Source organism: Somniosus microcephalus, unplaced genomic scaffold, assembly GCF_052327205.1.
Source record: "Somniosus microcephalus isolate GS21.2 unplaced genomic scaffold, FLI_Smic_1.0 unresolved_chr1, whole genome shotgun sequence".
NCBI lineage: Eukaryota > Metazoa > Chordata > Chondrichthyes > Squaliformes > Somniosidae > Somniosus > Somniosus microcephalus.
The window spans coordinates 34,924,216-34,935,373 of record NW_028225179.1 but is presented as its reverse complement, the minus strand read 5'-3'; the positions used below and the strand labels follow the sequence as shown (position 1 = coordinate 34,935,373).

The window sequence follows — 11,158 nt, the reverse complement described above, 5'->3', positions numbered from 1 at the left end:
ACAGGGAGCGGGCAGGAATGTGGACATGAGTCTAGGTTCGGATCGGTCATGGCCCTGTGGGTAGCGGAGCGGGCCCAGGGGCCGTGTAGCCTGATCCTGCTCCTATTTTGTGTGTCTAATTCTGTTAGATTCAGGAGATGGTTCTGTGATAGTGGATTGGCGGTTCGGATCAGATCAGCCATGATCTTATTGAATGGCGGAGCAGGCTCGAGGGGCCGATTGGCCTACTCCTGCTCCTATTTCTTATGCTCAGCATAAGCTCGAGGGACAGCACCTCCTCTTGTGATTAGGTACTTTACAGCCTTCCGGACTCAACATCAAGTTCAACCATTTCAGCCGCTCCTCTACCAAGATGGCGGAGGTCTCGGACCACACATTCAGGCTGCGGCTGCGCGGTCTCCTCCTTTGTGGTCCGCCGGCCTGCCGCTGACAACGGGCGGGACTACATCTCCCAGCAGGCCTCACGGGGAGGCGAGGGGGGGGCGTGGTTTCCTTTTCCTGGCCAGGGAAGAGCCTGCGCAGGCGCCGCCGGAGCCGGACGGGAGTTGTAGTCCGCGCGGTTACGTCACCCCACCGGGCGCAACGGACGGCCGCGGGGCTCGGAGACTACAAATCCCAGCGGGCGCCGCGCCGCAGCTGGACCAGCAGCGAGAGCAAGGGAGGGGGAGACGGTTGTGGTTTGAAGCTGGCAGCCGGCCGTTGAGCAAGGGGGGTGGAGAAGACCCAAAAAAATACCTCATCTCCTCACCTTCTGACAAAAATGGCCGGCAAGCCCAAGCAACGCAACGCGGCCAACGTCGAGCGCAGCGCCGTGTCGGTCGGCGAGCGCATCCTGCGAGAGTGCCACTCGCTCTACGGCCACCCGGAGACCGGTAAGATGGCGGACGGGGACGGAGAGGGGGAAAGCCCGGACTGGATTTCTTTCCCCCCCCCCCCCCCCACCCCCCCCCCCCCCTTGATTCACTCACTCGCCAAGTCGGGATCGGGAGTCGCCATTGTCCCGGCGCCACTGGCTCCGCCTCCCGATCCTCCCCACCCCGCCTCTGACTCCGGCGCCGGGTTTTTCCCCCCCCAGCTCCAGCCCCTCCTGAACAAACTTGGTTCAAAAGGGGGGGTTCCCCCCAGTATTACCAAACTTGGTTCCAAGGGGGGTTCCCCCCAGTATTACCAAACATGGTTCCAAGGGGGCTCCCCCCAGTATTACCAAACTTAGTTCCAAGGGGGCTCCCCCCAGTATTAGCAAACTTAGTTCAAAGGGGTCCCCCCAGTATTACCAAACTTGGTGTCCCCAATTACCCCAATTTTAGAAAATTTGGTGTCTCACTCCCCAATCAACCCAATTTTATTGCATTTGGGATTCCCCCCAGGACTCCAGTATTGGAAGACTTGGTGTTTCCCACACACACAGACAGACACACACTCCCAGGACCCCAGTATTGGAAGACTCGGTGTTTCCCACACACACCCCACCCCCAAGACACCAGTTTTACAGCACTTGGTGTCCCTTCCTCACTACTGGTAGACGAGCAGTGGGGGGGGAGTTCTCTGAGGCCAATCCCACCCAAATGCAGCCCAGATTAACTGGACCAGCTCGCTGCGGATGTCAAGCGCTTCAGTGAAGCCGAACAGCCTTGTTCTGTCAATTCCATCTCGAGGCCAATAAATGCTGGCCTTGCCAGGAACGCCCACATCCCATAAACAATCCCAAAAAATCCTGCGATTTAAAAGTTGGAATCCTCTCGTCAGCACTCTTTACGATCTGATCAATACCTGGTATGCGTTCCAGGGCAGGCGAATGGAGTCAATAGCTGAGGAAAGATGGGCTCAGTGGCCTCTCTCTCTCTCATTTCTTGGAAGCAGTCAGGCAGCCCAGCTCATGGAGTTCAAGGCTGGTGCCACCCTCTCTTCCGAGTCAGAAGGTCGTGGGTTCGAGCGCCCACCCCACCCAATCCAGAGACTCAAACCCTTAATCCAGTCCCACACTCCCGGAGGGAACGCCACACTGTCGGAGGGGGAGTACTGAGGGAGCGCCGCATTGTCGGAGGGTCAGTACTGAGGGAGCGCCGCATTGTCGGAGGGTCAGTACTGAGGGAGCGCCACACTGTCGGAGGGGCAGTACTGAGGGAGCGCCGCATTGTCGGAGGGTCAGTACTGAGGGAGCGCCACACTGTCGGAGGGGCAGTACTGAGGGAGCGCCGCATTGTCGGAGGGTCAGTGCTGAGGGAGCGCCACACTGTCGGAGGGGCAGTGCTGAGGGAGCGCCGCACTGTCGGAGGGGCAGTACTGAGGGAGCGCTTCACCGTCGGAGGGGCAGTACTGAGGGAGCGCCTCACTGTCGGAGGGGCAGTACTGAGGGAACGCAGTACTGAGGGAACGCCGCACCGTTGGAGGGGCAGTACTGAGGGAACGCCGCACTGTCGGAGGGAGAGTGTGAGGGTATGGGGGAGGGGGGAAGAGTGTGAGGGTATGGGGGAGGGGGGAAGAGTGTGAGGGTATGGGGGAGGGGGGAGAGTGTGAGGGTATGGGGGAGGGGGGAGAGTGTGAGGGTATGGGGGAGGGGGGGAGAGTGTGAGGGTATGGGGGGTGGAGAGAGTGCGGGGGGGAGGGGGGAGAGTGCGGGGGGAGGGGGGAGAGGGCGGGGGGAGGGGGGGAGAGGGCGGGGGGAGAGGGGGGGAGAGGGCGGGGGGAGGGAGGGGGGAGAGTGCGAGGGTATGGGGGAGGGGGGAGAGTGTGAGGGGAGGCAGGCGAGGGTATGGGGAGGGGGAGAGTGCGAGGGTATGGGGAGCGTGTGAGGGTATGGGGGAGGGAGAGAGTGTGAGGGTATGGGGGAGGGGGAGAGTGCGAGGGTATGGGGGAGTGCGAGGGTATGGGGGAGGGAGAGCGTGCGAGGGGGAGAGCGCGAGGGTATGGGGAGCGTGCGAGGGTATGGGGGAGAGTGTGAGGGGAGGGCAGGGGGAGGGGGGAGAGTGCGAGGGTATGGGGGAGGGGGAGAGTGTGAGGGGAGGCAGGCGAGTGCGAGGGTATGGGGAGGGGGAGAGTGCGAGGGTATGGGGAGCGTGCGAGGGTATGGGGGAGGGGGAGAGTGCGAGGGTATGGGGGAGGGGGAGAGTGCAAGGGTATGGGGAGCGTGCGAGGGTATGGGGGAGGGGGAGAGTGCGAGGGTATGGGGAGCGTGCGAGGGTATGGGGGAGGGGGAGAGTGCGAGGGTATGGGGAGCGTGCGAGGGTATGGGGGAGGGGGAGAGTGCGAGGGTATGGGGAGCGTGCGAGGGTATGGGGGAGGGGGAGAGTGCGAGGGTATGGGGAGCGTGCGAGGGTATGGGGGAGAGTGCGAGGGTATGGGGGAGGGGGGAGAGTGTGAGGGGAGGGAGGCGAATGTGAGGGTATGGGGGAGGGGAAGAGTGTGAGGGTATGGGGGAGACCAGCAGATTGGGTATGGGAGAGGGATGGGGAACGGGAATGCGTTGGTCCCATGGGAACCGTTCCCCAGCAAGCGCCAGACCTCCGGTGAGGGAGATAGAACTGATTCAGGGCGTAGCCGTCTGACCTGTCCGGGGAGTGGCGGAGGTGGTGGGGGCGGGGGGGGGGAGAAAGAGGAGCCTTTCCCTTCTGGCGCTCTGACCGTCGGAGCTCCTGATCCTGATCCTGACATCAGGCAGTCCCGTGTACAGTGGCGCAGCAAAATGTCCGCCCGCTTAACGGCGGGGAACACCCTGCGACCTTGGCACGAAGCTGTGACCCGCGCTGCCCGCAGTCCCACCCAACAGGGGCGACGCGTCCTGTTCCGAGATGGCTGGGCCCAGATAAGTGAGCAGCTCTTTGTCCTGAGGTGCAGTATACCTGAGCCCACGGCACCTTCACACAGCTCCGCTGGGCTGTGAGCCACACTCCAGGCCCGGGCCAGTGGACAGGAGCGTATCCGGGGGGTGGGGGCGCGGGTGAAGGAAACTTGGCACTGACATAAGAATTAGGAACAGGAGTCGGCCATACAGCCCCTCGAGCCTGCTCTGCCATTGAATAAGATCATGGCTGATCTTCGACCTCAAATTCACCTTCCCTCACTATCCCCCGATCCCTTGATTCCCCCTAGAGTCCAAAAATCTCTCTTTCCCTCTCAGTCCTGAATATACTCAACGACTGAGCATCCACAGCCCTCTGGGGTAGAGAATTTCAAAGATTCACCACCCTCTTGAGTGAAAAAAAATTCTCCTCATCTCAGTCCTAAATGGCCGACTCCTTATCCTGAGACTGTGCCCCCTAGTTCGAGACACTCCGGCCGTGGGAAACAATCTCTCTGTCTCTCGACCTTTATAGATGCTGAGGGCGAGACAAGGCAGAGAGTCGCAGGCCTTTCAAGTCCGCTGGGACCTGGGGTAAAATCCAGTCTCAGACATGGACTGAAAGGCTCCTCTCTGAGGGACATTAAGCATCAGTGGGCACTTAAGGAGACAGGCGACTCACAGTCCCGGTGGATGAGGGTCAGTGGGTACGGAGGGAGACAGGAGCCTCTCGGTCCCTGCAGGTGCGGGTCAGTGGGTACTGAGGGAGACAAGAGCCTCTCGGTCCCTGAGGGCGAGGGTCAGTGGGCACTGAGGGAGATAGGAGCCTCTCGGTCCCTGTGGGCGAGGGTCAGTGGGTACTGAGGGAGACGGGAGCCTTTCGGTTCCTGAGGGCGTCGGTTAGTGGGTACTGAGGGAGACAGGAGCCTCTCGGTCCCTGTGGGTGAGGGTCAGTGGGTACTGAGGGAGACAGGAGTCTCTCGGTCCCTGAGGGCGAGGGTCAATGGGTACTGAGGGAGACAGGAGCCTCTCGGTCCATGTGGGTGAAGGTCAGTGGGTACTGAGGGAGAGAGGACCCTCTCGGTCTCTGTGGGTGAGGGTCAGTGGGTACTGAGGGAGACAGGAGCCTCTCGGTCCGTGTGGGCGAGGGTCAGTGGGTACTGAGGGAGACAGGAGCCTCGCGCTCCCTGTGGGTGAGGGTCAGTGGGTACTGAGGGAGACAGGAGCCTCTCGGTCCCTGTGGGTGAGGGTCAGTGGGTACTGAGGGAGACAGGAGCCTCTCGGTCCCTGAGGGCGAGGGTCAGTGGGTACTGAGGGAGACAGGAGCCTCTCAGTCCCTGTGGGTGAGGGACAGTGGGTACTGAGGGAGACAGGAGCCTCTCGGTCCCTGTGTGTGAGGGTCAGTGGGTACTGAGGGAGACAGGAGCCTCTCGGTCCCTGTGGGTGAGGGTCAGTGGGTACTGAGGGAGACAGGAGCCTCTCGGTCCCTGAGGGCGAGGGTCAGTGGGTACTGAGGGAGACAGGAGCCTCTCAGTCCCTGTGGGTGAGGGACAGTGGGTACTGAGGGAGACAAGAGCCTCTCGGTCCCTGTGTGTGAGGGTCAGTGGGTACTGAGGGAGACAGGAGCCTCTCAGTCCCTGTGGGTGAGGGACAGTGGGTACTGAGGGAGACAGGAGCCTCTCGGTCCCTGTGGGTGAGGGTCAGTGGGTACTGAGGGAGACAGGAGTCTCTCGGTCCCTGTGGGCGAGGGTCAGTGGGTACTGAGGGAGACGGGAGCCTCTCGGTCCCTGTGGGTGAGGGTCAGTGGGCACTGAGGGAGACAGGAGCCTCTCAGTCCCTGTGGGTGAGGGACAGTGGGTACTGAGGGAGACAGGAGCCTCTCGGTCCCTGTGGGTGAGGGTCAGTGGGCACTGAGGGAGACAGGAGCCTCTCAGTCCCTGTGGGTGAGGGTCAGTGGGTACTGAGGGAGACAGGAGCCTCTCGGTCCCTGTGTGTGAGGGTCAGTGGGTACTGAGGGAGACAGGAGCCCCTCGGTCCCTGTGGGTGAGGGTCAGTGGGTACTGAGGGAGACAGGAGCCTCTCAGTCCCTGTGGGTGAGGGTCAGTGGGTACTGAGGGAGACAGGGGCCTCTCGGTCCCTGTGGGCGAGGGTCAGTGGGTACTGAGGGAGACAGGAGTCTCTCGGTCCCTGAGGGCGAGGGTCAATGGGTACTGAGGGAGATGGGAGCCTCTCGGTCCCTGTGTGTGAGGGTCAATGGGTACTGAGGGAGATGGGAGCCTCTCGGTCCATGTGGGTGAAGGTCAGTGGGTACTGAGGGAGACAGGAGCCTCTCGGTCCCTGTGGGTGAGGGTCAGTGGGTACTGAGGGAGACAGGAGCCTCTCGGTCCCTGTGGGTGAGGGTCAGTGGGTACTGAGGGAGACAGGAGCCTCTCGGTCCCTGTGGGCGAGGGTCAGTGGGTACTGAGGGAGACAGGAGCCTCTCGGTCCATGTGGGTGAAGGTCAGTGGGTACTGAGGGAGACGGGAGCCTCTCGGTCCCTGTGGGTGAGGGTCAGTGGGTACTGAGGGAGACAGGAGCCTCTCGGTCCCTGTGGGTGAGGGTCAGTGGGCACTGAGGGAGACAGGAGCCTCTCGGTCCCTGTGGGTGAGGGTCAGTGGGTACTGAGGGAGATGGGAGCCTCTCGGTCCATGTGGGTGAAGGTCAGTGGGTACTGAGGGAGACGGGAGCCTCTCGGTCCCTGTGGGTGAGGGTCAGTGGGCACTGAGGGAGACAGGAGTCTCTCGATCACTGTGGGCGAGGGTCAGTGGGCACTGAGGGAGACAGGAGTCTCTCGGTCCCTGTGGGCGAGGGTCAGTGGGTACTGAGGGAGATGGGAGCCTCTCGGTCCATGTGGGTGAAGGTCAGTGGGTACTGAGGGAGACGGGAGCCTCTCGGTCCATGTGGGTGAAGGTCAGTGGGTACTGAGGGAGACGGGAGCCTCTCGGTCCCTGTGTGTGAGGGTCAGTGGGTACTGAGGGAGACAGGAGCCTCTCGGTCCCTGTGGGTGAGGGTCAGTGGGTACTGAGGGAGACAGGAGCCTCTCGGTCCCTGAGGGCGTGGGTTAGTGGGTACTGAGGGAGACAGGAGCCTCTCGGTCCCTGAGGGCGAGGGTCAGTGGGTACTGAGGGAGACGGGAGCCTCTCGGTCCCTGAGGGCGTCGGTTAGTGGGTACTGAGGGAGACAGGAGCCTCTCAGTCCCTGTGGGTGAGGGTCAGTGGGCACTGAGGGAGACAGGAGCCTCTCGGTCCATGTGTGTGAGGGTCAGTGGGTACTGAGGGAGATGGGAGCCTCTCGGTCCCTGTGGGCGAGGGTCAGTGGGCACCGAGGGAGACAGGAGCCTCTCGGTCCCTGAGGGCGAGGGTCAATGGGTACTGAGGGAGACAGGAGCCTCTCGGTCCCTGTGGGTGAGGGTCAGTGGGCACTGAGGGAGACAGGAGCCTCTCGGTCCCTGTGGGTGAGGGTCAGTGGGCACTGAGGGAGATGGGAGCCTCTCGGTCCCTGTGTGTGAGGGTCAATGGGTACTGAGGGAGACAGGAGCCTCTCGGTCCATGTGGGTGAAGGTCAGTGGGTACTGAGGGAGACAGGAGCCTCTTGGTCCCTGTGGGTGAGGGTCAGTGGGCACTGAGGGAGACAGGAGCCTCTCGGTCCCTGTGGGTGAAGGTCAGTGGGTACTGAGGGAGATGGGAGCCTCTCGGTCCATGTGGGTGAAGGTCAGTGGGTACTGAGGGAGACAGGAGCCTCTCGGTCCCTGTGGGCGAGGGTCAGTGGGTACTGAGGGAGACGGGAGCCTCTCGGTCCCTGTGGGTGAAGGTCAGTGGGTACTGAGGGAGATGGGAGCCTCTCAGTCCCTGTGGGTGAGGGTCAGTGGGCACTGAGGGAGACAGGAGCCTCTCGGTCCCTGTGGGTGAGGGTCAGTGGGCACCGAGGGAGTATGGAGTTGCGGAATGCCCGCTGGGCTGGGCTGATTTGTCTATTTTCTGTATGTTGATGGACCCTGACATGAATCAGTCATTCGTGAAAGAAAGACTTATGAAATAATACTGAGCAGCCTGTGGGTGGCGCTGTCCAGGGAGAGTATAAATACTTGGGCACGGGCCCAGCTTGCGCAGGACATTCTTAACAGGAACTAGTGAAGGACACAACTCGACCTCCATGTTGTAAAACAGTTGATTAAAGCTGTGTTTAACGCTTAGACCAAGTGCCTAGTAGTTTCCTTACGTCAGACCCGTTCTCCCGCCCAGGTTTAGTGAACATCGCCTCGAATCTCGGCCTTCACCTGCTGCCGCCGCGCAAGAAGATCAACGTGATGCTGATGGGGAACCACTCGGCTGGCAAGAGCTCCTTCATTAACTGGTAATCGGGCGCGGGCGCTGCTCCGGGTCGCGGTACCGGCGCCAGGGCTGAGACCTCGCCCCTTCCGCCACTCCGTGCCCTCGACGTTTCCCCTGGTGTGTCGCTGATCGGAGACACACAGTGCGGGCGCACAGCAATGTGGGTCCAGGGCGTGTGGTTTTGGAGCGCCATGGGGCAGTACTGAGAGAGTGCCGCACTGTCGGAGGGGCAGTACTGAGGGAGCGCCGCACTGTCGGAGGGGCAGTACTGAGAGAGTGCCGCACTGTCGGAGGGGCAGTACTGAGGGAGCGCCGCACTGTCGGAGGGGCAGTACTGAGAGAGTGCCGCACTGTCGGAGGGGCAGTACTGAGGGAGCGCCGCACTGTCGGAGGGGCAGTACTGAGGGAGCGCCGCACTGTCGGAGGGGCAGTACTGAGGGAGCGCCGCACTGTCGGAGGGGCAGTACTGAGGGAGCGCCGCACTGTCGGAGGGGCAGTACTGAGGGAGCGCCGCACTGTGGGAGGGGCAGTACTGAGGGAGCGCCGCACTGTGGGAGGGGCAGTACTGAGGGAGCGCCGCACTGTCGGAGGGTCAGTACTGAGGGAGCACCGCACTGTCGGAGGGTCAGTACTGAGGGAGCGCCGCACTGTCGGAGGGGCAGTACTGAGGGAGCGCCGCACTGTCGGAGGGGCAGCACTGAGGGAGCGCCGCACTGTCGGAGGGGCGGTACTGAGGGAGCGCTGCACTGTCGGAGGGGCAGTACTGAGGGAGCGCCGCACTGTCGGAGGGGCGGTACTGAGGGAGCGCTGCACTGTCGGAGGGGCGGTACTGAGTGAGCACCGCACTGTCGGAGGGGCAGTACTGAGGGAGCGTCGCACTGTCGGAGGGGCGGTACTGAGGGAGCGCTGCACTGTCGGAGGGGCGGTACTGAGTGAGCACCGCACTGTCGGAGGGGCAGTACTGAGGGAGCGCCGCACTGTCGGAGGGGCGGTACTGAGGGAGCGCTGCACTGTCGGAGGGGCTATTCCCTCCCTGTAGGGTGTGACCCTCAGGTTAAAAGAGTTCGTGCCCTGCATGGGCACGAATGTGTCACCCACCCGGGCAAGCTGGCACCAGGCCCATCCGTGGGCGCAGCATCTTGACGTACACATCCGTCGCTCGCTCGCTCCCTCTCACCCGCCCCCTCTAACGGCGCTCCGTGTCGCCCGCAGGTACGTGGAGGAGCACATCCAACGCACCGGGGTGGCCATCGAGACGCAGGGCTTCACCTTCGTGACCAGCGGCCGCAAGAGGGAGTCGTTAACCGTGAGTGAGCGCCGGCGAGGCGGCACGCCCCGGAGCGAACTGGACAGGGGAAGCTGGGCGGGGGGGGGGGGGGGCGGGTGGGCGGCAGCATGGTATTCTTGAGCTTTCGACAACAGCAACAACTTTTATTTGCAAGAGGATTTGAGTATTGATGCGCTATCAATTACTCATAAAAGACTGAGAGTTAGAAGAGTAACTAAAGGCTTTTATTAACAACAGAATGGAGGTCTGCCTCGAGTGGTCGACCGGTCCAGGATACCAAGGGCTGGGGAGCAGTCACCTTTATACTAGGACCTGTGGGAGGAGTCAGCCGAGGCATGTCCAGGCATGTACACAGTGGAATACAAACAGGACAAACAGGAATACAAACAGTGGTTTACCACAAGTATAAGAGTAAAGACGTGTTACTGCAGTTATATAGGGCCCTGGTGAGACCACACCTGGAGTATTGTGTACAGTTTTGGTCTCCTTACCTAAGGAAGGATATACTTGCCATAGAGGGAGTGCAACGAAGGTTCACCAGACTGGTTCCTGGGATGGGGGGATTGTCCAATGAGGAGAGATTGAGTAGACTAGGCCTATATTCTCTAGAGTTTAGAAGAATGAGTCATAGAGTTACACAGCACTGAAAGAGGCCCTTCGGCCCATCGTGTCCGCGCCGGCCATCAAGCCCTGTCTATTCTAATCCCATTTTCCAGCACTTGGTCCGTAGCCTTGTATGCTGTGGTGTTTCAGGTGCTGATCTAAGGTGATCTCATTGAAACATACAACATTCTTACAGGACTTGACAGGGTAGATGCAGGGAGGTTGTTTTCCCCCTGGCTGGGGAGTCTAGAACCAGGGGTCACAGTCTCAGAATAAGGGGTCGGCCATTTTGGACTGAGAGGAGGAGAAATGTCTTCACTCAGAGGGCGGTGAATCTTTGGAATTCTCTACCCCAGAGGGCTGTGGAGGCTCAGTCGTTCAGTATATTCAAGACTGAGAGCGATAGATTTTTGGACTCTAGGGGAATTGAGGGTTATGGAGATTGGGCGGGAAAGTGGAGATGAGGGAGAAGATCAGCCATGATCTCATTGAATGGCAGAGCAGGCTCGAGGGGCCAATTTCTTATGTTCTTATATTCTAACCTGTATTTATATCGAGCCTTTAACGTAGTAAAATGTCCCAAGGTGCTTCACAGGAGCGATTATCAAACAAAATTTGACACCGAGCCATATAAGGAGTTATTAGGGACCAGGTGATCAAAAGCTGGGTCGAAGAGGTCGGTTTTAAGGAGCGTCTTGAAGGAGGTAGAGAGAGGCGGAGAGGTTTAGGGAGGGAATTCCAGAGCTGAGGGCCCGGGCAGCTGAAGGCACGGCCGCCAATGGTGGAGCGATGGAAATCAGGGGGATGCGCAAGAGGCCAGAATTGGAGAGCGCAGAGATTTCGGAGGGTTGTAGGGGCTAGAGGAGGTTACAGAGATAGGGAGGGTTGTAGGGGCTGGAGGAGGTTACAGAGATAGGGAGGGTTGTAGGGGCTGGAGGAGGTTACAGAGATAGGGAGGGTTGTAGGGGCTGGAGGAGGTTACAGAGATAGGGAGGGTTGTAGGGGCTGGAGGAGGTTACAGAGATAGGGAGGGTTGTAGGGCTGGAGGAGGTTACAGAGATAGGGAGGGTTGTAGGGCTGGAGGAGGTTACAGAGATAGGGAGGGTTGTAGGGGCTGGA

General features: G+C 60.8%; 1 protein-coding gene across 1 annotated transcript in view; it reads left to right on the top strand.

Annotated features, from left to right (window-relative positions):
• Nucleotides 1–617: 617 nt before the first annotated feature.
• LOC147094599 (uncharacterized) overlaps nt 618–11,158 on the top strand; it is a 37,310-nt gene continuing 26,769 nt past the window's right edge. The window contains exons 1-3 of the mRNA XM_085974433.1: nt 618–872; nt 8,059–8,170; nt 9,361–9,454. Coding sequence (XP_085830559.1) covers nt 761–872; nt 8,059–8,170; nt 9,361–9,454 — 318 coding nt within the window. The 5' untranslated portion in view covers nt 618–760. The remainder of the gene's footprint in view (nt 873–8,058; nt 8,171–9,360; nt 9,455–11,158) is intronic.